At 41.6% G+C, this 26,872-nt stretch overlaps 1 protein-coding gene across 1 annotated transcript in view; it reads left to right on the top strand.

Annotated features, from left to right (window-relative positions):
* ndufs4 (NADH:ubiquinone oxidoreductase subunit S4) overlaps positions 1-26,248 on the top strand; it is a 29,516-nt gene extending 3,268 nt beyond the window's left edge. Inside the window, exons 2-5 of the mRNA XM_080739279.1 lie at positions 922-1,000; positions 22,827-22,999; positions 24,797-24,870; positions 26,045-26,248. Of these exons, the coding sequence (XP_080595405.1) occupies positions 922-1,000; positions 22,827-22,999; positions 24,797-24,870; positions 26,045-26,148 (430 nt within the window). The 3' untranslated portion in view covers positions 26,149-26,248. The remainder of the gene's footprint in view (positions 1-921; positions 1,001-22,826; positions 23,000-24,796; positions 24,871-26,044) is intronic.
* Positions 26,249-26,872: the final 624 nt, after the last annotated feature.

The raw sequence follows: 26,872 nt of genomic DNA, 5'->3' as shown, positions 1-26,872 counted from the left end.
CATTAGTCTCGTTGGCTGTTATTTGGCTCTGCAACGTTGGAAGCGCTGTTTCGTAAAAACAGTCCTCAACCAGGAAGAGTGGCTCTGTCCGGTAGATAATTTTTCATTTTGCCCTAGAAATGTATTTTAGACGTGTGGTCGGGGTTTCAGAGTGCTTCCACTAAGTAGAGTAGGCTTTCAATTCCCAACAGTCACCTTTGTTTTGGTGAGTAATGAAACAGTATTTTTTACAGAAAAGAGGGTGCGCAACCTTTCCTGCGGGCGCACCGGATCATCACTGACATAGCGTTAAGGGTGAACTCCTTCTAACGCTATGGCTAGTATATTTTGATTATCGCTGTAATATCATAAATCGCTATTATTTTGGTCACAACAATCGTGACATGAAATTTTCATATGGTCCCATCCCTAGCCACAGGCACTGCTGACAGTTGGCCAGCGAGACAGCATTAAGCACAGCCTGTCATTAGGACATGAGTGGGAGCCTGCCAGAAACTCACCAGACAGTACTAATGGGAGAGAATTTCCCCTGTCTCTTCCTTTTCACTTCCCTTGCCATCACTTACTCCAAGATAGCGAGTCGATTTACGTAACTTTCTTTTTTGTTGTTGGCACGTAACATCTAATCCTGGGGTTCCCAAATCTTGTCTCAGCTCGAGAAGACAAATTTGCTGTCTTGAGTGTCTTCCCAGGACACAAAATTACAAAAATACTTTGCCTTGATTGACTATTTTCTCTATTAAAATAGTGAAAATAGTCAATTTAAAGTTCGGCTATTTTCACTATTTTTCAAATATATATTGTTAGGAAAGGTAAAAAACTAAAACAACAACAACAGGATATTTAATCGCAACACATAAAAACGGGTCTGTGACCCTATGTTTGGGAAACACACTGATCTAATCAACTCTGATTTTTCAGGTCTACTAGCACATCCGCATGGAGGCTGGCAGACAAACCAGGACCAGACACGCAACTTATTACTGTGGATGAGAAACTGGTGAGTGTCCCTCTCCATGTGATGGGTCGTTACTTGTTTTCTTTTTCTTCTGTTGCACCAGTGTCCAATTAGGCTATGTTGCATCCCAGTTTGTGTGAGTGTCTGATTGTGTGTAAGAGTGAGATTGTGTGTGTGAGAATTCTTTTCTAGACAAAGTGTCCAGTGAATGTTCTGTTTGATAGACAAATTAACAAATTGTTTAAAAGTCTGGCCACTATTCTGCCAATATTTGCCTAACAAGTGGCTTTTATTTCAACAAAATCTTGACAAGGCTCCCAATAGGATATTCAGCCTAGAACCCCCTTATGTCGTCTCTGCAATTTTAAAATGGCAAATCAGCAAAAGTGACTTCAAACAGTGGATAATGTTTTGCACTAAAGTGTATAATTATTAAGAACTTTCATCATCTCCAAATCAAATGAGCTTGAGTTGGAAAAGTACCAAAATAAACATTATATACATAGTATGAGTTGTGGGGAAGGGCTGGATCAATGTGAAAGCTGTGGGTTCATTCATTCGTGGAGGGGCCTTACAGAAAGGAGATTCTCTAGTCTATACCCTGCAGCATCTACTGGAGCAATTATTACTTTTACTTCTTCTAGGCCAGCTTTCTAATCTGCTCCCATGGAACAACTGCAATGATATGAACAGTCCCCAAAACCACCATCACTTATCTATCTTTTCTCAAGTAAAATAATGTAAAATACAAGTAGGCCACTAGACGGCCATAACATAAGAGCAAAATGTTTACCTTGTGAATATGGTCATTTTCATTCATAAGCTTACGCACTCACCAATAGAACACTTGACACTCTTAACCAAATGCTTTAGACTAGAGCTCATATAATAAATGTACCGTGAACTCTGTCATTTTGGACAGAGATACTGTAGATGTCTGTGCTCTTCCACTTTTGATCAATTTGAATATAAACCACTCGAGTTCTATTTAAGTTGTTGAATGATGAATGATGAAAATAGCCAATCTACAAGTTCAGAACATTGTCATATTTTAGATGTGTTATTTTTGTTCTTTTTGAAAATGTGGGTCTATAGAACTGCTATTTCCACCATAATTAAGCCATAACTATGAGCGCACAGAAAAGTGCTATATGAATTGGATGTATTGTTATTATTATTATTATTATTATTATTATTAACGCAATATCCATTCATCCACACATTGGAATCGCAGTTGAGGGCCTTTTATTAGAGCATACCTCCAAAAGCGCTTTCACTTCTGCCCATAGGGTTGCCACAAACGTGAAAAGTTGCACAAACTTTATTTCCCCCCACAGCTTCCTCAAGTCCCCCATGACTGACACAGCCCTAGGTAGGCAGCCTGGCCTGGTGGAGATCTGAGCTTTGAGGGGCACAGTTTGTTCATATAATCTTTTGCTACAGCTGGCAATAAAAGTCACACATGTGACACAGGCACAGATGCTCAGTAGAATATCTGTTTGGAAAATTGTTAAGGGGAAAAAACAAACTATTTCTTTGCCCAAACAAATTTCTGTTTATTAGACCACTTCAAGAGAAAAACAAAGATGTTTTAGTTCCATGGTTTCTTTCTTTTCTTTCTTTTCTTTCTGCTTGTGGTGTTCCCTAATTAATGAAATAAAATTTTAAGAGATTTTAATCTTTGAGATGTTTCAGCAAACAATATGCAAAAATTCAAAGTTCAAATTGACTCTTTCAGCTGTTCTCTAGTCGTTATTGTGACCGTCAGGTCGCAGTTACTATCAAAACTTCCACCGGCCGTCACACTTTTGGCCTTACTTCTATCTCCGGCACTGTTGCCCCTATCCATGCCAAACGTTGCACACACACTCCTTGGCTGGCAAACCACAACCTCCGCCCCTGATTTCTCACATGCCCCGCTTCTAGCGCCACCATGAGGTTGCTTTTTACAGACTCTTATCTCCGGCACCATTGCCCCTATCCATGCCAAACGTTGCACACACACTCCTTGGCTGGCAAACCACAACCTCCGCCCCTGATTTCTCACATGCCCCTCTTCTAGCGCCACCATGAGGTTGCTTTTTGCAGACAACATACATGTGACCTGACGGTCGCTTATCTCCCGATTAGGGAGTCTTACTGGTCATTAGTGGTCAATCTAAAATCTCTAAAACTGAAAAGTTTACTAGTCAGTATCAAAGCTGTTACAGCAACTCAGAGATGAGCACCACAATCATTTGCCTTTTGAAACTGCCTGGGCCTAAATACATTTAATGATCTAAGTAATGTTACATTGCATTGTTGTATGGTGCAGTACACAGAGCAGAAATACATTAGACCTTTTCACATGTTAACATAAGAATGCCACATTTCAGGCCACTCTATAAGCACTTAATGCACTGTTATATCGTCCTGGACTTTACTTGCACACAACATTTGGAAGAACCTATTCCAATTTTCTATTTTTGAATACGCTACTGCCTTTTTACTCTTTTTCTCTGTCTGGAGAAACTTAATTCGGTACAATGATGTTGTGAAGAATGTGCCTAGGGCACTGGTTTGGGTTGCATGAATTGGCACTTAAACCCACAGTGTCAGATGGTTAAAAAAAGGTAGCATGCTGCATATTGTTCAAAATAATAATTATGTGGATATTAAAATCATATATCATTTAAAAAAAGATCTTTGTACCATTGCTGTCATGGCTATGCCTCTGTTGTAGAGCTGCATGATTATGGCAAAAGCTATAATCACTGTGGGTCCACAGATCAGTTATTTAAAACATTATTTATTTATTGTGTATCATTATTTATTTACTATTGTTTAGCAGTGAAAGAAAATGTGTCTCAAAACATAAGCATGCCAACAGTTGAATTATTGCAAACTAAAGAAATATTAAATTATTCAATGAATTAAAACAAATATCGAATAGCCAGCCTAACACTGCCTTACAGTTAGCCAAAATGCCTTAACATCATAAGGCCAATCGATGGTCAATGATGTGTTCAAAATAGGAGATGTCATGTTGAAAGTAGTTAAGTCTGTCTGTGGGGTAAATATTAAACCAATGAAAAGTATCAACAGCGGTGGCCATAGCTTAGTGGGTAATTGGGTAGAGCGCCTGCCTGGTAGTCAGAATGTCACCGTTTCAGCCAACCCCTGTCTAGATGTTGAAGTGTCCCTGAGTAAGACGCCTAACAGCTGCCCCTGAGTGCTCGTCATGATCATCTGAGCAGTCATCAGCTGGGTGAAGCTGAAACTGAATTTCCCCTTTGGCACTAATAAAGGTCCACAAAAAAACAAGAGCTTCTAACTAAAGTGACCAATTAGACCAGGGGTCTCAAACTCAATTTACCTTGGGGCCGCTGGAGGCAGAGTCTGCATGCACATGCACTAATAAAACGAATTAGTGCATGTGCACTAATTTGTTTTATTATTATACTGTAGTTTCATACCAGTCTAACAACTACTGTATCTATCTCCCCATCAAAGACATTAAAATAAAATCTTCTCAAATGTTTTTTTATTTTTTATTTATAATTTTTTAACACAAAATAAGATGAACAAGGACCCTGATGTAAACAAGTTGTGTTTAACTTATGGAACATGACTGTACTGTTAACTGTACTGTATTATTAACTGTTTTGAGGTTCAAAACAGTTAGTGCAAGCCGCACTAACATTAAACTTTCATATTATGGTGGGGGCCACAAAATATCGTCTTGCGGGCTGCAAATGGCCCGCGACCCGCCAGTTTGAAACCCCTGAATTAGACATTGGTACTTTTTTACATTTCCTGAAAAGTAACTGTTCTTTTGGACATACAATGTTTCCGTCTGACAGCGATGATGTTTTGTGCACTGATACACCTGATCAAAGCGAACTAGCAGGGTGATTCCACTGCTGCTCTCTGCACACATTGCAATACATCTGTTGGTAATCAAGCCATTATTGTTTGAAAACCTTTCTGTTAAGTATTAGGTGATATGATGTTTGTTTCAAGCCTGTTGCTTTTTCCAAACATGGTCTTTGGTCTTTGGGCCTTATTTTCGTCCTTGATAAACCCTAAACTTCTTTGCCTTTTTTACTATTTTGAAAAACATTTTTAAATAGTTCAAATGGCTGATCTACAAGCTCAAAACATGTCGATGTAGATCAGCTATTTGAAGTATTTTAAAATGTATTTCAAAATAGTAAAAAAAAAAAGGCGAAGAAGTTTAGGGATTTAGCATGGACAAAAATAGAGCCCTTCTCGCAAACTGTTGAAAAGGACAGGCTAAACAGTTACTGATAAGCCAGTGTTGGAAGGTGGTCACGGTCAGCAACCTCTGGTGATTTAGCATAATTTGAGTAAAGCATACAGGAATGTTTGAAGATCTTCCTGCGAGCACCTCGTCATTGAGAGTGGAGAAAAGAAAAATAGATAGGAGATATGGAGGAAGGAGGGAGGTGGTGCAGTGGGGAGTGTGGGAGTCTCTTGTGGGCTTGTGGGGGGGTAGTGTGTGTGGGCAGCGTCAGTGCGCTTTTGTCCCAGACCAAAGCTTGACCATACTGGCAGACAAACCTTTGGCTGGGCTGAGTGTCTGTGTCTCTCTCTCTCCTCACAGTAGGGGCCACTGAGAGGAACGGCAGAGGAGAAAAATAGGGCCTCTCTCATAAAAAAATGGGGGTGTGGAGAAAGAAAAGAAGCTTGCATGAAAAAAAAAAAAGATTGTGAGACACCCTGAGATTCTCACGAAAAAGACAGCGGCCACTTCAGTATTGTCGGCCACAGAGGTTCCTTTGTGGCGCGCTGTCGCTGGTGGCAGCGGGAAGTACTCTAATGCTCACCCAGACAGGCCAGAGAGAGAGAAAGAGGCCCTCAGCTGTTTACTGTACATTGGTGTCCCTCTCACATAGGGGAGTAAGTGGAGTGATTTATACTCAAAATGCATCGCAGCGTGACATGTTGTGAGCTTGTAGATCAGCTATTTTCTGAGCATAAATCATGGGTTAACCTTCCCTCTCTCAGGCATTCAGCAAAAATGTTTCCACACTTGTTCATTTGTCAGCTTATCAATAGTGGTGAACAGGTGTTCTGATCAGACTAGTCAGACGAGGTCTTGCCAGATAGCCAAAGGGGAGATCTTATGATGATGTCTTTTCTGAAGAACCTCATTTCTTGTATTTTGCTATGGAGAAATTAACTCAGTGGCCACTTTAATAGGTACACATTCATTAATACGAAGTCTACTCCAAACAGAGAGTGATGTGGCTGCTACTCGGTACACTGACGCTTCAGGGTTTCCCTTGCCAAATGATCCAAATTGATCCTTGCAGTAGGGTCTCTAACGAAGAGTGTGCAATTGCAAAGGGTCAGTCCATGGTTACGTTTATACTACGCAGAGTTATGTTAACACTGGATTTCATAGTGTACAGATGTGTCTCAACTGGAGGTCTGTGGCCTAATGTATGTCAAACTGTGGGTCCTTGAAATTAAAAAAAGTTGTAAATCACTGCTGTACAGTGTGTATAGTTTAGTGTGAATAAATAAGCCAACATATTTAGTTTGTTGTCCTAGGCCTTTATTTAATAAATACACTTTTTTATACTTTTTTACCACGTCTCCTCTCCCCTTCGTTTTGTCGTTGCTTGGGCCAGCTGTGACAGAGAGGTGACTGGATGGTGACTGATACTCAATAGGTGTGTACCTAATAAGATGGCCACCAGTTAGTGAATGGAGAGTGTGAGGTTTGCTGTCACAATCTACTAGAAATAGTCACATACTGTATCATTGCGCATGGTACATAATTGCCTTTATAATCTCATAATCTTTTTGCAAAACTTCCTGAAGTGCGTCTGGTTCTTTAGGTTTGCCTGTTTACTTTTGTAAAGCAACACCATGGGCAGCAATCATAAACATTTGCAGCTTCGTAACATGGTGACTGCCTCCACATCACTTTAGGTCAGTGGTTTTCAACCCTTTTCACATCAAGGTCCATTATTTATTGGGAATTTGAGCCACGGACCACCATTTGATGAAATTTGGCCTCTCAGACCCAAAACCTATATTATTAATATTTTGTTGTCGTTGGATACGATTTTGTCCACAATTCCATGCTGTATTGATGTTGGTTGGTACCATAGGAGATAACAGGCAAAACGTTAATCAAAATAACAATTCTTCTACATTCTGTAATTGTCTAGATTGTTGTAAATGAAAGCCTTCGCAGTTAATCTACATTAGTTATGGAAAAACTAATATAATAATAATCTTTATTGTCCCCGAAGGGAAATTTGTCTTCACAAGTCTGTTCAACACAAAAAACACAAAACCATATAACACAAAACATCACAGGACAGATCACCAGGTCCCCACTATTCACAGAAAACCATCCTAGCGACGGGGGTGCTTGCTTAGCAGATTGTTTAGTGCAGCGATGGCTGAGGGGACAAAACTCCTGTTAAACCGTACCTTGAGCCACGCCAAGGTTCTGTATCTAAGCCCCGATGGCAAGAGGTTGAAGTAGTGATACAGAGGATGATCAGTGTCATTTGTTATTGAGAGTGCTAAGCGTGTGATGGCCTTATCGTTCATATCAGCAAGCAACTATGGCAGCATAAATGTTAAACCAATGAAAAGTATTAGCGGGGGCGGATCAGCTTAGTGGGTAATTGGGTAGAGCGGCTGCCTGGTAATCAGAATGTCACCGTTTCGCCTCCCAGCCAACCCCTGTCTACATGTTGAAGTGTCCCTGTCTCCTGAGTAAGACACCTAACAGCTGCCCCTGAGTGCTCGTCATGATCATCTGAGCAGCCATCAGCTGGGTGAAGCTAAAAGGTCTATTATTTATTGGGCATTTGAGCCGCGGAAAACCATTTGATGAGATTTGGCCTCTCGGACCCAAAATGTCGAAGATTTTGTTGTCGTTGGAGAGAAGATTTTGTCCACAATTCCATGCTGTATTGATGTTGGTACCACAGGAGAGAACAGGCAAAACGTTAATTAAAATAACAATTCTGGGGGCACGGTGGCGCAGTGGTTAGTGCTTCGCCTCACAGCTAGAAGGTCCTGGGTTCGATTCCTGCCGGGGGACGCTGTGGGTGCTGGGGGTGTGTTTCTCCCTCCGCATCATCAGCGCCCACACCCTAGGTGGGGTCGGCGATGGGGCCTTTCTGTGTGGAGTTTGCATGTTCTCCCCGTGTCTCCTAGGGTTGATACCCTCACAAAAACATGCAGTAATCCTGGTCTCAATAATGCCTCCCCCTGGCTAGCCGGGGCGCTTGATGGAGGGGAAAGGAACTGGTTGGAATAACGTGTTCCTTCCACGCGCTACGTCCATCCCGGGGAAATCCCCCCCTGTCAGGTGAAAAGAAACAACTTGGACTCCTCATGCATAGAAGGAAGCATGAGGTCAGTCCGTTGTCTCCCCAGGCGCGGCAGAGGGAGAGCAGAGCCCAGGATTACATAGGCAATTGGCACTGGGTGAAAATGGGTTGCAAAATCTGTAATTGTCTAGACTTCTTGTAAATTAAAGGGATATGAAACCCAAAATCACCTTTTCTATAAATATATATTATATCAATGAGTCACTTGTGATAGGGAGCAATGATATCGTTCAGTTTGCCTATAGGCTTTGTGGATTCAGAACAATTTCTGTGTACTTCCGGTTTCTGGGTAGAAAAGAAATATTTGGCACCACTCATTACATTATTTGCTTCCATTAGTTTGGCGTGACATGGCTTATCTAATTAATATTAACGTTTGTTTTATATAGATTTGAATCAAGGGGGCGTGGTTTCACTGTACTTAGTTGCAGCCAGAGTGCAGACGCCCGCAGTTACACTCACTGTGGTGTCTGTGTTATCTGGTTCTCTCTCACAAGTCACAAGTTGGACAGTTCTTTAGATTTTAGGGTAGTTTCTTCGTACAGTATTTGGTGTTTTATCATATTAGTATTTTCAATTGTCCTGGACTCGTTCCGAGCTGAATCACCACCGTGTTTACATGCAGTGGCCCGTGAGAGAACGCTGTTATGCGGCTGGAAGCTGCTGCTACTATCCCCGACCGTGGAGCTGTTCGACTCAGTGGTGGAAACACTGGTTACATGTTGGAAGGAAGTATCAATACTGCGATGTAGAAACACTGTTACAATACTGCGATGTAGAAACACTGTTACAAGTAAACGTCCGGAATTAAAAATGTACTCGTAAAAGTAAAAAAATAGCCGATCTACAAGCTCGGCCATTTTCCGTGAATGTCACGTGTGTGTGCGTGCACTGTCACCACACACACAGTCAGAAAATAGCCGACAGTGCTACCAGCCAGTGTCCATCGCTCCGGTTCTCCCCGCGGATAAGACAGCTCGACATGCGGTAAACAGTCCAGAGCACGGGCGGGGTGGAGAAAGTTAAAACCATAGATAAAAGCTCAGACACCTTGTTTGTAAAAGACTTGTACATTTTTACCTGTAAATATAACATGGAGTTGCGGAATCCTTTTACACCTGTAATGACTAGTTTTAATTTTTGTTTCCGAAATGCAGACAGCAAGTGTGGATGGCTTCCTTGTGGCACTGGCTAGAGTATAATGATATGCACGCTCAACTCCGCCCCTACCCCCACAAGAACAGATCATAACCACGCCTACTTTAGATTTCTTTTCATAATCTGAATTCTGATAAAACAAATAAAGGGACAGGGTTTCTCGCTCCTTTAAGTAATGCTGATGTTTAACAATAATTGAACTCAAATTTACCCTTGTGGGTCCATTTGGTTTCATTTTACACTCAAGAGTTAAAGATCTATAAGGGTCCATTTGGTTACCAACTCTCCATTTAGCTGGGGACCACCTGGAATCCCCTCAAGGACCACTGGTGGTCCCCGAGCCACTCGTTGCTTTAGGGTAAAGCCAAGACAAATGAAAAAATAAATTAACTGTGTAACCACTTGTATAAACTGGTTACAAATGTCGTAATGGTTAACCTTTAACATCCCTACTGTGATTTAAACTGTACACACAATCTGCACAGCTGCATTCACAACTTTACTACTAAAGCCTAATTTAAACTCTGTAGTACGACATGCGTGTGAGAGTGTGCAGTGAATGAACAAACCCAAAACTAAATGTAGTACAATACATGAGAGCATTGCAATTCATTTTTATTTACTGATTTAAATCATCACACATTAATCATCACACATTAATTGTTATATATCCCTAGTCTTCTTGCTTGCTCTATTTGTAAATCACTTCGTTCTTGTGTTCTTTAAATTTGGGGGTTTGGTTCCTGCACCGTACCCGTCTTTCTCCCAAACCCTATCCCAGGAAACGCACAAGAAAAACCTCTCCTGTTCTAGATAAAACCATGATGATGAAAACCCGTGATGATGATGACGCTATCCTAGTGCTTTGGATAAGTGCCTTCTCTGCAGGCTGCTACAGGCAAAAAGCAGAAATAATTCTTAAAACCTTGCATACCTGCTAGCTAACAATTCTTTTAATTCAAAACTAGTCTCAACGTAAGACATTATGGCACATAAAGACCTGCGTGATGGAGCCTCAGTGTCCAGAGTTGACCCTCAGAGCAGTGGTTCTCAACCTTTTCAGGCCGTGACCCCCAGAATAATCATATTTTAACTGGGGACCCCCCACCCTGACGAGCACTAAGAGTTGAGGCATTACATTTTGTATAACACAGTTCTATTGTGAAAATAGCAGATCTACATGCTCACAACACCTCGCGTTGCTAGGCATTGTGAGCATGTAGATCGGCTATTGTCACAATTTCTTCCTCTAATATTTGACAATTTGTTCCAATGTTTAATTTGTCATTTTAGAGGTATTAAAAAGTCCTTAAATTGTAACTTTAGAAATGTGCATATACCCTCTCTACACTTTTTGTTGGTTTGTTTAATGTTGAGTGAGAAAACAATGTTGCACATTAAGTTAATCATCTGGGGACCCCACAAAATAATGTGGGGACCCCCTGGGGGTCCTGACCCACATGTTGAGAACCACTGCCTCAGAGTGCCCATGCCGGACAGCTTTTGTTGGTAATTGCTGTTTGATTAAGCATGCTGGGCAGCTTCCAGGGTCTGGCTGGCTGGCCACTGATACGCAGCTTTACACGGAATGTCTGAAGCCTCTGACAAATAGAGGCAGACTTTACGCAGTAGGACAGAGGGGCACATCACTTTCTTTGCTCTCTCACCCCAGTCCACAAAATGACCATAAGCCTGTCTTCCGTAGCAAGTGGTTCAATAAGAATTGCGAGAATTAAAAAGCTAGACTGCCAGGAGCTGTAATGGTGCCATAAAAGCCGTACCTTCTACATAGGCTCACGTGTCTTTTGAGTAAGGTCTATCCCGGCCTCTCCGTGGGCCAAGCACGCTCCCGCCCTTCACATAAAGACAACACCATAATCTTAAAGTGCTTGTGAAGCCTTGTTATAGAGTTGTCTAAAGGCACTAGGGTTTTACGAGAGCAAGGGGGACAGTTATGAGAGCTTGGGGAAAGGAGTGAGTTGCAGAGAGACGGAGAGAGTATTAAACTGGTTTGATTCCGTTCTATAGTTTTGTTTCTTGTATATTTACAGTAGGGTGATTACATCTGGTCAATAGATTTAGGAAATATTTTCCATGAGGTAAGGGAGTCTGGAAGCTGACACATTTGTTGTTCTGAACAGGGCAAAAATCGCAATTGAGATTGAAAGATCAGACGGCAGTCTTGTCAACATTTGTTAGACAGAGAGGTCGGGGGAATTCCTCCGACTGGCAATCATTTGAGGGAAACCTGGATAACAAAATATCATCATTGCTCAGATGTACGGGTAGATGGTTAATTTAGACACCCGAGAAGAGTCAAGACAACTTCTCTGAAGTCAATTAAACAATGTTTTTAGGTAAAGCAGCACCCGCCCAAAAAGCAATCACAAACGACCACATTCACTTTACCATTCTTGAAACGCCCCACCCCACGTCGGACAAGGAAAAGAAGCTGTGATTGCAACAAAAAAACGTAAGCAGCGTGGACCATGGGTTATTTTTAGTGCAAGCCGTTTTGAGTCTAAAGTACAGGGGTGTAAATTCTCTGAGCCCGTCTAGCCTCAGACACAGAATGACCTACAGTGTTAACACACTACATTCACCACCCCCACCCGTGCTCTCTCCCTTCATCATTTTACTCCCACCCACCGACTCTCCCCGCCATGCAGACAACTTAAAAGCCGGATTTATACTTGGTTGCATGCCGGTGTCACGCACCCAAAAAAAAAGAAGAAAAAGAAAGCTCAACGTGGTGCACCGCTACACCGCACTCAAAGGAAGTCTATCAAGCTCTTAAGTGTCTGTTTTGTCTGGTGGTCGTCGCTCTCTCGTATAGCTCGCTCGGGCTCAAAATCTCGGGGCTGGAGTTTGGATTGGCAGATTAGAAGATATGGCTCTTTGAAGAGCATGGGACAAGAGGCTTTATTATTATGTATGATCCACTAAATAGTGTTTCATTCATTAACACTGTTCAGCAGAGACTCGAGGCTCTCAACAACTACTACTGGTTGTTGTAAGCATCTCACAGTGTGGACAAAAAGATTGCTTGCTAACACTGTGCCCCCCCCCCCCCCCCCCCCCCGCCTCTGGGCTCTTCAACAGTAATTTGTTATGATGCTGCTATACATTATTCAGCTTCTCCAAATTAGTTAAACTTGTACACAGTTATTTTGACTGATTTACTGCAGAGCGCTTACTAATCACATCATGGCCTTTTTTTGGGGCCTAAATTGTAGAAGTGAAATAGTGCTATGAATGATGTGTGCAAAAAATGTGTTTGCAATTTGAAATGTCTCACAATTTTTCTTCACGTGATGTACAGTGCATGTCTCTGGAATGATTTGTACAGAGAAAGAGACCGCTAAGCCACGCGTTAACAGCACGTGGAACGTACTTTGCCTTTGGTTTTGTGCATTCCTCCCTGCCCAGAGGTCACTTGGACCTGTATCTTAGTCTAGACATCTTATCTCAATAACAAACCATACAGTGCCAGAATAAACAAGTGTCGTCTTGTCCGGCATATTCATAAATGCCCCCCCGCTCCCCACCCTTGTCGGCATGCGTAACGTGAGATTTAAGACGGCGTCTTAGCACCAGCTGCTACTCGTTCGCCTGCGCCAAGCCACTCCCACACATGAGCAACATAATATTTGTTTCTATTAGAGACACTCCTATAGCCAATCAGTAATTGCCATGTTATTTACACTTCAAAGGCGGTCTGAAGGTTGGAAACCAGTAGAGGGTGATGAGTGAGTCCTTTGGTCTGGGTGTTGGCTGGTCACTGAGGAGGTTAAAGGGTGATGTGTTTGGACTTTCACCACACGCTCATTCTACATGATTCAACTCGGCTGACCTTGTAAGGTCAGCCCGCCCCCCAAGTCTCTTGGCATATGGGTGCTCACGTCATTCACAGAACAGGAAACGAGCATCGGACCAATGGGACCATGCTCTCAAGTTGCCCCGCCATGTCTTGCGGAGAGCTAGAAGTGAGTCAGGCAATGCCGTAATGTCCTGTCATCAAGAGACAAAACCTGGCTGTGTTAGTGTCGATGAACTGGAGAAACCACATGGATGCTGTGAGAGTATCCAGTAATTAATCCTTCCGATTCCCGGCTGATGCGTGATAAATTCATAAAACACTTACAGGAGCACTTAACCCATTTTCAAACACGTCTTCAAAAGATTGGTCCTTACTAAAGCTCATTATAAGATGCCACAATTTGCGTGTACTCACTCAATAGACACAGTTCAGAAACCTGCCTACCGATGACTTCATCGATGGGGATTCCAAGGTGATAGAAACTACAGTCTTTCTCTCCCTGGAAAGTTAGCGTGCCAAATTAGGAGATTCCCTCTTTCCCAGGTGTTTTGCCCAGGTGGGTGTGGTTTTGAGCTTAGCTTTAGGCTTAATCTCTTGTGAGGTTAGGGTTAGGCATAAAACCACGCCCACCGGGGCGAAACACCTATGAAAGAGGGAGTCCCGCCGAAATAGAATTCTTTGTTCTTTCATTAAATAAATGACTCGCCTACTGATGATATCACTGTTGGGCAGGTCTCTGAAGTGTCCACAGCCCTACGAGAGAAGTGAGTAGACAGAAATACATAGGTTGAAAATGGCTGAACTGGTCCTTTTTGCGACCGCCAGGTCGCAGTTACTATCAAAACCTCGACCAGCTGTCAGTCAGTCACTCTGTCTGTCACATGTCTGCTCATATCTCCGCAACCGTTGCCCCGATCCATGACAAATTTTGCACACACACTCCTTGCCTGCCAAACCAAAACCTCCACCCATCAATTCTCACATGACCCTCTTCTCGCGCCACCATGAGGCCGATTCTTGCAAAACACATTTTTGGACACTACTCCTACAAATTTTTACCTAAAATCACGCAAATCGGTACACACTTGCTCTACACACTCATGTCATCAACATGGATCTGTCCCATATAGAGCCACCATCAGGCTGATTTTTTTTGGACACTACTCCTACACATTTTGCCCTAAAATCATCGCTTATCTCCCGATTAGGGAGTCTTACTGGTTTTAAGTGAAGAAGCGGAACTTTATTTATTTAATTATGTATTTATTTATTTACTGGTAAATTGTCAATGAAGCAGCTCCATTTTATTCCTTGGATTACATGACAGATTAGCCTCAGTCGTATGGTTTTTAGTTTTGGGAGAGACGGTCCTGTTAAAAGATATTGATTTCGCAGTCCAAGACCATAGGGCTAACAGATGTGAGTTCTATTTTAGGGTTTATTTTCACTTTAAGATAATCCTGTTTTTAAAGAGCCCCAAAGAGAGTATCACATGATGGAGGGAAAGAGACCGGGTCGTTTAATTCAATAAGTGTACGAACAGTACACTGTGCCTGGAAGACAAAGTCCTGCTACTCACCTCTTTTTAATTCCTCCCCTCTACATTTTTGTCAGACCACTCAAGGCTCCAGATCCCCCTGTATAGGGATGGGACGATACGCGATATTATCGCTTATCGTGATAAAAAACACTCACGATAATCGTATTGTGGAGATTTAATTTATTGTGATATCGTCAATTCACCTTTTATTTGCCGAACTGGTAAAAGGTACTATATTATACATACTTGATACAGTCTTTTTTCACTCTCTATCAAATGTCTTTGCCAAAAAATAGCCGATCTACAAGCTCACTTATTTTTTTGGCAAATGTTCCGCCTCAAGATAATGGATGTTGATTATCGCGATAATATCGTAAATCGCGATTTCTTTTGTCACAATAATCATTTTCATTTTGTCCCATCCCTACCCCTGTATGAGATGCTGTTCAGAAGTCCCCTTTTTTATCAAAATGAATCAGTTGCACACATTTTTACTAGTTTAAGAGAAATCATTTGCACTGCATTCGACTTCGACATAGTATATTTTGTCATAAATAAAGCAGTGCTTTAATTTCATTCAAATATTCCCGTTACAACAATACAGTGCTTATCACAAATTTCCTCCAAATTTCTTTCCATTTGGAGCACACCTGCAAATGCCATTAGAAGGAATATGGAGGGCCATATTTTATGTCAGTGAGTGTTTAAAAATGTACATTTTGAATAGCAGCTGTACAAACTCATTAGACTTGAGATTGACTTCTGGAAATTCACCTGTGACTCAGTCCAAACTGACAAGACATGCTGAAGGATATAGGATCGGCATGGGACCTGTAATGAAAGAACATGCATTATTCCATCATTGTCAAGGCATTTCAAGGACATTCTGTGAAGTCTGTTTTATCAAATGCATAAATATAATGGTCAGCAATTAATATTTTCCATTTTAAAACGTGTTATTTGGGCGACAGGAAAAGCATGTTGACAATCTTAGGAATCCATAACCTTCAAAGACCACCTGCATACACGTTTGTGTGACTGCTTTTTAATTTCACTGTTGTTTGGTGGGACTTTGACTTGCATCAGAGCAAAAGGCCATAGAACGTGTGTGTTTAAACCAGTAAGACTCCCTAATCGGGAGATAAGCGACCAACGGTCGCTTATCTCCACAAATATCACAACCTCCACCTCTCACGTCATACGGGTAGCCATAGTTACACCTGGAATGTTGAATCTCCATATATGGAGATAACCTACGCATCACACAAAGTCTGACCTCACCAGCCCATACTTGGGCATGGACGACTTATATCTCCATATACGGAGATGGCCATATATGGAGATACGATGACATCACAGAGTCCACAGCTGATGATGTGGCGTGATGTCATACAATACACAAACAAGCCCTATATAAAGGGGCAATTCTCACCAGGGAAGAGAGCATTGCCTGGAATGTTGAATCTCCATATATGGAGATAACCTACGCATCACACAAAGTCTGACCTCACCAGCCCATACTTGGGCATGGACGACTTATATCTCCATATACGGAGATGGCCATATATGGAGATACGATGACATCACAGAGTCCACAGCTGATGATGTGGCGTGATGTCATACAATAAACAAACAAGCCCTATATACTGATGCGATACGATGACATCACAGAGTCCACAGCTGATGATGTGGCGTGATGTCATACAATAAACAAACAAGCCCTATATACTGATGCGGAGATATGAGCAGGGCAAAGGTGTGACGTGTGACCGACCGACCGACCGACGGCCGGTGGAGGTTTTCATAGTAAACTGCTCCCTGACGGTCGCAACAATGATCCCTAGCTTTCCTATCCTGGGGCAAACACTTGGTGATAATGGCACATCGACATGTTAAAAATGCATCACGTTTACCGTCTTATTTTTATTGAAAGATATTTAGTACAGAAGGGCGGCCTAGTAGTATAGAGCCCTGGATTAAGTATATCTCATAATAAGACTCTCAGTACGTACGTCTGTAATTCACGTAACTTGATAACTGTTCGGCACACGCGTCACAGGTGACCGGAGGGAGTGCCGTGCCCGGGGTCGAGTCGGTTGGATAGACAGTTGTCCAGGACCGCACTGGCCGTGGCCCAACTGACCTAATTCAGGGGTCTTCAACAGGGGGTTCGGGACCCCTAGGATGTCCTCAGAGTTACTACAGGGGGTCCTCCAAATATTTGTGTGATAGGAAATTGTTTTTTCCCCCCTTTCTTATATTAACCCCTTGAACCCTAGCGTTATGAGTTTGTAGATCAGCTATTAGTATTGACCGTTCAAGTGGTTAAATATCTGAAAACAATGACACTGCTGTCAAACAATGACACTATATCTATGAACAGATTGTGGGGGTCCCTTCTTTGTCTCAACTAAGGGGTCCTTGGCCTGAAAACGTTGAAGACCCCTGATTCTAATTGATTACCATGGCAAACCCAGCCTAAGCTTGATTTTACAAATGTTGTATTCCCCACAGCTGCCATTTGATTAGTTAGTTCATTCATCATTCTCCAGACATTTACCACTGCACAAAGACTTATCCACATGGGCACAAAAGCGACTCAGACGGGCGGCTACAACGGGTATTCTGACAATGGGTATAACGGGTATTGCATAACGGGGTGGGGCATTCTCATTCCCTGTTTGCATCGTTACCAACTTGCATCGTTCCCGAGTAGGCCGGTTCCCAATGGCCGTTGGTCTGCTCTAGTAGGGTTCAAAGGGTCATGAAGCCCTAGGCTGATCATATTTTTGTATAAAGTCAATATTATGCAGCCTGCCATGTTGTACCCTGCTGTAGTTTTGTACCTGAACTGAACAACAAACCACAACAAAAGGTTTATTCCACAGTTTTTCTTCTGTCAACTCTGCTGTTTTAGACTCATTTAGGACCAGAGTGATTATTATTTTCTTCTTCCTTTTGTCTTCTTTACACAAAAATACCCCAGGCCTGTTTGGCACATGAGGGGTACCAGCATTCAAGAACTGTGGAGGGCCCGACGGCCCCACAGCGACAAGCCCCCAGTGCTCTTTATTCGCCAGGAAGCCTGGAGGTGTCAGAAATATCGACACGCTCTTATGTGACGGAGACTTTGCCAGCCTTTTACCCCCCTGGTCTTAAGCCCGGCATTCTGTCTCCCCAGCCAGGTATTGTAGGGCCCTGTGAAGGCTCTGTGAATAGTGTCAAACTTCATACTTTTCATTTTGCTTCCTGTACGTGGCAGAATAAAAAGTGCCCGTCGTGTGGGTTTTCCTTTTGTACTGGCCCTCCCTAGTCTTCCTGGGAACACATCACATTCCGGCTACAATCGTTCCCTTTGTGGGCGCGGGCATTGTGGATGCGTCTGGTGCGCTGATGGCCTTACTAGCTTTCACTCTAATGTATGCAAGTATCATAAAAGTCTAGACGAGTGTTTTTACACACAATGCAAGATATCAGGGCTAAGTGTTTTTTTTTTCTTCAGTGCTTCGGGGTGGGGGGGTCCTCTGTTTTGACACATCGAAACTTCGCAAAGCACCTATTGTGCTCATCTGCGCATAACTTTGATTTAAGGGCGGCTACATCTGGAGAGATTATTGCACAAGTTTGCCATACATGGCCCCCATGTGTCAGCTATGGTTTATGTAACACACATATGCGTAACCATAGACTGGCCCGCTAATCCTGGGGGAATAATGTCGAACCTTCGCCTGCGTCTGGTATAGAGATTTTCATGTGTGTTCATCTTTGGGAGATGCGTTTTTGGGAGGACAGGAGAAACCACAGAACAAACTCATGGATGTTTTCGGTCCAACCACATGACATGATAATTGATTTGTTGTCTTCATTAATAATTATATTAAGGTTTATTCCAACTCCCACATTCACTGTATGTCGTTTTTGCATGTGATATCAAAAATGTTTTGGTCACTGCTCCTTTCCCAACTAAAAATATTCATGTCATTTTCCATTTAAAAAAAGAAAAACTATCTTCCATAAAATTTTAATGGCAGCTTTTGTCAATCATACCTTTATTTGTTTGAACGTTTGAGTGTTTTATCCACCCATCCCGAACAAACAGGTCTTTCTTTATCCCACGAATCTTATAGAAAACAACACTGTTTTTCAGCACTTCTAGTGCAGTTCTAGTGCTGGCCCCTGAGATCAAATACAATTTGTCCATCTTTGTTTTGGGCCCTCTCCGACTGCCCCGGCTGATACCATGTCATGAACTGTCTGCCAGTTTCCCCTTTTGCTGAAAAGAAGAAAGAACCTGTTTTTCTTATGCCGCTGACAAGGAAGAATTGCCAAGGTTAAGTATATAAGGCAACCGGAAATAATTAGTACTCCAGACGTACACCCCCCCCCAACCCCGCCCCCCGTCCTTTTCTTTTCATTTGAACAATCTTTTTAATGTGTACATGTTGTTCACAATTAAACACATTCTGGCCCCACTGCGATGTTGGCAAAAGATGTTGTTTCAGTGAAGCAAGCTGTGTTTAAGCAATTGGAGCTGTAATTTACTAGGCTTAACTCTCATTGAGGGGAAAGTTCTGCACCAGAGGGAAAGTGGGCTTTTGTGTGGAGTTCATGCAAAAAAAAAGACCCCCTTTATACAAATCAACTGGCAGATGAGACAATGATGAAAATTTGATTCTTTGAAGTTGTAATGGCCATTGAAATGTGTAAAATTCTTGTATTGAAAGGGTAGCACCCTGGAAAGCCCTCATTCTTGGGTGGCTGCTGCCTGCGTGCTGGGAGGTTTGTCTGTGTTTTGTCGCCGACTTCCCATTGCTTGTTTGCTAATTCCCTGAAGAATTGTACGAGATCTTCTATAGGAGCTTGAATGGGTGCAGTTGCCCTGGAATATGCATTTACTCCCCAAGCCCCCCCCCCCTCTTCTTTCTTGCACAGGACAACTTTCTGAAGGTCTTGAATACAAAAAGAAAAGGGAGAGAGAGAGAGAAATACGTTTTGTGGTCGCCTGAATCAGTATTTAGCTATAATATTAATGCACATCTTATACTATTGGTTTTCTTTCTTTTGCACACGTTTTTGGAAATGTAACTGTTATATATCTTAACATTTTATATGCATAACATAAGTCTTATCTAGTTTGACTTTCTTAGTTTAATATAGTATCCCTAGCACAGTGGTTCTCAACCTGTGGGTCCAAATTATTTTGGGATGTCCCCAGATGATTAACTTTATGTGCAACAATGTTTTCTCACTCAACAGTAAACAAACCAAGATAGACTTTAAGTGTATATAGAGGGTATCTACACATTTCTTAAGTGACAATTTAAGGGCTTTTTATTACCTCTAAAATCACAAATTAAACATTGTTCAAATTGTCAAATATTAGAGGCAGAAATTGTGAAAATAGTAGATCTACATGCTCACAACGCCTCTCAACGCGAGGCGACCCATGCGCAGTACAGTATCAGTGATGTCAGAAATGTGGGCACGGTTTCACCCGCTTATGCCCATATATGGGCATATGTCCTATGATGTTCCGTGTCCAGGCCTGTATGTTAAGTCAGTACTATGACGTCAGAGTACTGTAGACAGACAGACGGCGGACAGACAGACATTCCGTAAATTAATAGTTCGATTGTGGGTTATATACTTTTAAAAGATATTACGCAGTACAGGTAAAAGATCTATCAGGTGAAGACTACTTATTTGCTAATTATTTATTGTCTCCATTGTTTTTTTTTGTTTTGGGGCTTTTATGCCTCTATTGGATAGGACAGGTAGACTGACTGGAAATGGGGGGAGAGATGGGGAGCGACACGCGGCAAAGGTCGTCCGGATCGGGAATCGAACTGGCGACGAAGCGACATACATGCCTATGTGGCAATGCCAAAGTCTCCATTGTTTTTCATCTTACTTATGTTTGAAGAATGAATGAATTAGCTATTAATTAATAGCAATTACACTTACACATCATTTGTCACATAATGTTACAAAAAAAAACATTCCTCAGGATTTCTTACAAGTAATAACCATTCATTCTTAATATAATATGGAAGCTTGTGGTCTGGTCTAGTGAGGTTGTTTAAATCCTCTTATTAGCTAGGTTTGTCTCTATACTGTTTTCTATTTTACCTTTATTTACAGGGGAGGTGCGCTGAGAACTAATTATCTTTATCTGCAGTGCTACTGGAACAGGAGCTATAGCTCCAACATCTGGCTTTGTCCGTTAAAAACTTTCCGGGCTTAAGTAAACTGAAGCGCGGCTACAATGTCCGACCTACATCCTGGCACAAACAGCTCAATGTTTGTGCCAGGATGTCCGGGGCCAAAGTGTTCAAAAATGTCTGGCGCTAAAGTTTGTTGTACGCCAGGGTCCCATTGGCCAAGCTTCGCAGGACGCGCTGTGATTGGCTAGCGGGACGCTTGATGACATTAACTCATAAATAACACTGCTCACTTCACACTAGGTGTGATCATTTTGAACAAGTCAATTGATTGACTTTTCACTCGTCTGTGATACAAGGACTGACATTTTTCTCCCCCTATTTCTTGTCGAACTACCTCAGCAGTCATATACAGTACATTACAGCCAACCTCTGAGAACCTCTTTGTACAGGCCTCAACACTTCATATTGGCCTAGTTTACTGGCACAAGAAAAGAAAGACATCAGTCACCAACTCAAATGAAAGTCAAAAGAGAGATCCTGGCAGACCCTTGGCCAGTCTGTCACCACAAACGGGTCAATTAGTTATGTTCTTCTGCACAACACATCAGTGATGGTTATAGCATGGGGATGTTGCATAATTGGGAAGCGTTCGCTTCCTTTGTTCTTTGTTTTGTCTTCTGCCTCAGAACCTTCATTCCAGCTCCATGTTTTGTCTTCTTTAAGTGGTGTGGCACTGACCGATTAATTCTCAGCCACTGATCTACTTGATATCTATTGTTCATTTGAAAGGAATTCATTATACATTATAGCTTACTCCCACAAGCTGGTTTGGAATTTTCTGTTAATTTGCCAGTGATTTAGTCATGAAGGCTCCCAAGACAAATACATCAAACCAGCTTAAGTACATTTTGTCCAAATGATCTAATATGGGGGGAAAAAATATATATTATGTTATTGAATAGCATTTTTTAGGCCTATTTTGTAAAATGATAATGGACAAAGTTTGTTTTATGATGTACATGTATCGGTCATGAACAATGAGAGGACCTATTTTTTTTCCTTCTTTTTACGGCATGGCTTTGGTGGAGGTTAGCCCTCGGGGACAGTGGTTCTCAAATGCAGACTGGGGACCCCCTGGGGTCCTTTTAAGAGGTTCCAGGGGTCCCCAGCTAAATGATTGATTGATTGAAAAAAAATGAAAAAAACGTACAGGTTTTTAACAATGACAGTGTATAAATGGATTTGGTTCCATGTGTACACTGTCCAAGTTATGAGGTTCTATGGCTGGTCTATGGCCTAATGCAGTGGTTCACAAAACTTTCAGGTCGAGACTCTAAAGAGTGATTAGACGTGTTTGCCCGGGACCCAAACTAGTGAAAATAGCAGAACGTGTAGAAAGTGCAACATTTTCTAACCAATTTCAAAATCTTAGATTTGATTAAAGTTTCTATTTGAGAACAACTTATGAGCAACCAAATAACATTTTACATTTTCATCATACAATGAGCAAGAAAACAAGAAAATACAAACACACAAATTGAACTTTAATTGAACCACTCAAGCCCTATTCAAACTTTTTTTCTTAAATGGCACAATCATCATGTAGTTTTTGCATTTTCTTAAAAACATTTGAAAATGATTGCCTCTATATACAGTGCAAAATAAGGACACCGGGTTGAAAGTGGTTAGAAATCAGGAAACATTGGCTACATAATTGCAAAGACGAATGCCAAATAATGCTCAATATATCAGTTCGGACTCTACCCTTTAACATGACATGTGCTGTTTTCTCTCTCTCTCTCTCTCTCTCTCTCTCCAGGACATCACCTCGTTGACAGGTGTGCCAGAAGAGCATATCAAAACACGCAAGGTGCGCATCTTTGTGCCAACCAAGACAGCCATGCAGTCAGGAATTAACAGCACTAAAAAGTGGAAGATGGACTTTGATACCAGAGAGCGATGGGAGAACCCTCTAATGGGCTGGTCCTCTACGTAAGTACAGCCCACATGCCAGTTTCCCAAGTACTTTAACTCATTTACTGCCATATCCTGAGTTTCTAGAGTTATTCCTGTTGTTCCAGGCCGCCACGCCCGAGTTTCCCGAGCTATTAGATTAATTGGATTTAATTCAAAACAATCAAAAATCAGATCACCGATCGGCCATTTCCTAAGTGCTCCAAAAACTGTGCTTCCGGTTTGGGACCGGAAATTGAAACGGATATGCTTTTTTGGGGGCGGGACAACACGTTCCTATGTGCCAATCTCTTTTCCGTTCACTTCCTTGTTAGACAACGCTGCAGCTGCTGCAGCAATGTTTATTTTTTTTATTTTTTGTGCTCACGCGTGGATCGTGCACGATGGACACACACGCCCATATTAAAAATCGCGGCGATCAACCCAGAAAGTCTGCCGTTTTTTAATGGCAGTAAATGAGTTCATATTATAGATGGATCATAAATTAATAGATGTGTTTTCACACGTCCTACTATTGTGATGTCTTGCTTTGCAACGCTGTGCAATAACAATATTAGGAGGAGGGGTTGGGGTCAGGTATATGGTGCTCATTTGTGTTGTTTTTGATACTTTTATTGTGTCTTGTGCTTGGGATAACAATATTTAGTGTGGTTGCCTTCACAGGGCAACCAGATTGAAGTTCTTATCCGCCTTAACTCTCTCCCAGCCATTTACAATAGGCTTGTGCGCCTATACTGCCAGGAATTTTATTAATTTCCAAGTTAGCTTTAATCTAACCCAACAGGGATCATATTGTTGTAGAATGTAGTACTAGTACTATCCACTAGAGTGTGCCCAACGATAATCTCCTAGAGTCTGGACTAGCGAGTGGACAGCAGTAGACCCATAATGGCGGCGCCCATTGGCGGCCATTATGTCTCCCGGTCCGCCGAACGGGAGCTATAAAACACGATCCGAACGTCGTGCGCACGCCATTTACACTCGTTTTTGCTCTTGAGTGACCAATCTGTCAGTCCAGCCATTTTTTTCCGAATGAAAATCGGTCTAAAAATGGTAAAGTTTGATAAGAAAAACGTCAACATTCAATGCTGTAAAAAGGCCCATTCTATGTTATGGCCGAACGACTTCCGGGTTACGTCATCGATGATGTCACTTCCTTCGAATATGTAACTTTAGACTAAAATTAAGCTAGAAAGGTCATTTATAGCTCAAAAAATGTCAAAAAAATACCAAAATGATCAGAAAATGATCCCCAAGGCGACGTTTGGCGATCTGGCTGCCTCACCCTCCTCAAAATGGCGATGGAAGGCGATTTGGCTGTGAACTAGTTTTAATTAATTTAATTAATTTACTAGTGAATTCATTTTCTCCATTTACTTGACCGGAAAAATGCAAAATGTAAACTTTTCCCAAATATGGAGATGACTGAGATCATAGATGTCAGACTTCATAGACCCATGAGACTGACGATTCAAAAGTCTCAATTCTGACACAGTATGTCCATATATGGGCATTCCAAGATATGGGCTTAATATTGATGACATCAGGGATCTCCATATATGGGCATAAAAGGGACAAGGACTGACACAGAGATCTCCATGTATGCCCATTAATTTATTAGTGAATTAATTTTCCCCATTGACTTGAATCGGGAAAATTCAAATGCTTAGAATTAATTTGCAAGTGTGTCTCGGTTTGCATCTTTCTAGTTTTCATAGTGAGAGAGTCACCTTTTGTCATCACCATGGTGTACTGTAGCTCTTGAGTGAACCGTGAACCCCAGTGAATCTAATAATGGCTCATTTTGTCTTTCAGGGCCGACCCCTTATCCAATATGCTCCTAACTTTCAGCACCAAGGACGATGCCATTGCCTTTGCTGAGAAAAATGGTAAAAGTAATCTTCATTATCACTTTGGGAAAATGCGAGTTTAAGCCAGATTTTACCAGGCCAAATATATAAAAGAAAAAACTTCAAATCAAACGCAACAAACATTTAAACTTTACAAACAATGTGCAAGCTCTCTGGGGAAATGATCCATTAAAAAAAAAAAAAAAAACGGTAATGCTGACCTTGAATTTAATGTTGCTCAAGCACAAAGGTCATCAATCTATATTTAACTGTTGAAGTTACAGTGGAAAATGTCATTTTGATTGATGACCCCTTGGTCCTCAAAACTTTGAACTCAACCGATCTTAATCGATAAAGGATGGATTATTGTATATATCAGAAATAGAAAGAAGAACATTTTGTGCTGTGATATTATTTTTGTTTAAGTAATAATAATTAATAAAATAAAATTAACTTGCAGACTTCACTTCCTTTCTCGTTCAGTCTGCATAGATTAAGTGTGTTTTTATTTATCCAGGCCCTTAACAAAGACCAGGCGAGTGGTTTGTCTCCATTTTCTTAGTTTGAAGTAGACTGAACTATTGTTCCAACACGTTATGGCAAAAAAAAAATCAACCTTTGTCCTAAATCAAATTTCCCCCAAAATAAAATCTGGTTATCTATGGACCATTGCCAACCACTATTGAATATTTCATGTCATTCCTTTCCAGCCATTTTCCCATTAATGCAACAGGCTAAAAACAGATTTGAAAAGGTCTGTGGAAAAAGTGAAAGCAACACTGTTGTGGTATTGATGCCAGTACCTTCTTTGCCTTGCTGAAAAAGCAGGCTTTACTCCTACTGTCATACTTTATTGCCTACACAAGCAAATGGAGTTGTCTCAGTTGTATGCATCATTACAAGCTAGCACCCGCTAACATGGTGGAGAACGGGGTCTCCTCATGCTTGACAGTTCAGCAAAATACAGCAGAAAGTACAGCGAGAAGTAGATAATTGAACCATCTGGTAAGCTTTGTAGAAGCCGAACAAAGGAAATTGGCTCTGTCTGTTTATTGCACCAGAGCAGAGATTAGGACGGTCCTATCTACACACGGTCTGTTGATGTTTACAAAACACTTCATTGTGGCTGGAAAGCATCCAACATGAATATACGAGATGTTCTCTGCCCTGTTACTTATTGTTAAAAAATATAAAAATCTTTACCCCCTTCCAGGTTGGAGTTACGACATAACAGAGAAACAAGAAAAGAAGCCCAGGGTGAAATCTTACGGATTGAACTTCCACTGGAGCAAGAGAACCAGGAGGTCTGCTAAGTAAAGTGATGACACCCGTCTGATAGCTTTGCTTGACCTGCTTGTGCTCTGCTGCAGACCTGTACATTCTCAACTTGTCAATAAACGAATAAATATGTGTGTAAAAACGGTATCTGGTTTCTGGTAAATGTTTTATTGTTGCTTCATTAAGGTGAACAGAACTATATAATAGATGATCTAATGTTTGATCTCATTCTGCGTAAGTAGAGGTTCATAACGGCAGTTCAAAGAAGCTACCGATTTATAATAACCTTTGTAAAGAAGCGGTATGTACATAGAGAGGAATCCAATAAAATGTTTCTTGTGTGAGTGTTCGTGTCCTTCCCATTAGCTGAGATGCGTTTGTGTCCGACAATTATTTTGAGTAAGAATGAAGAACAGATCTCGGAAAGGTTCCCATCGACCCTATAGGAGTTATGAGTACCATCATCTAGGTCGTGGTTTGCTCCATGTGTGACCTTCAACTTTTCATTGGGAGGCACCACGTCGACACATGATTTTGATCGTTTCGCAGAACTTTGTGTGATAGTGATTGTTGAAATGGAATCTTTGAAAATGACTCAGAACAGTCAACAACTCATCAGAGACAGTGTTTCAGGTTGAAGCATTGGGTTTGAGTTGTAGCAGCCTATTGCGGCTCCATATATAGTTATGATGGTATTTATTAGTAATTCAGCCACTTTCAACCAATTCAGCCACTTTCAAGGGGATCTGAAGATGAGGAGTCA

Source organism: Nannobrachium achirus (assembly GCF_963921795.1).
Source record: "Nannobrachium achirus genome assembly, chromosome: 12".
NCBI lineage: Eukaryota > Metazoa > Chordata > Actinopteri > Myctophiformes > Myctophidae > Nannobrachium > Nannobrachium achirus.
This window is presented reverse-complemented; position numbering and strand designations above follow the sequence as displayed.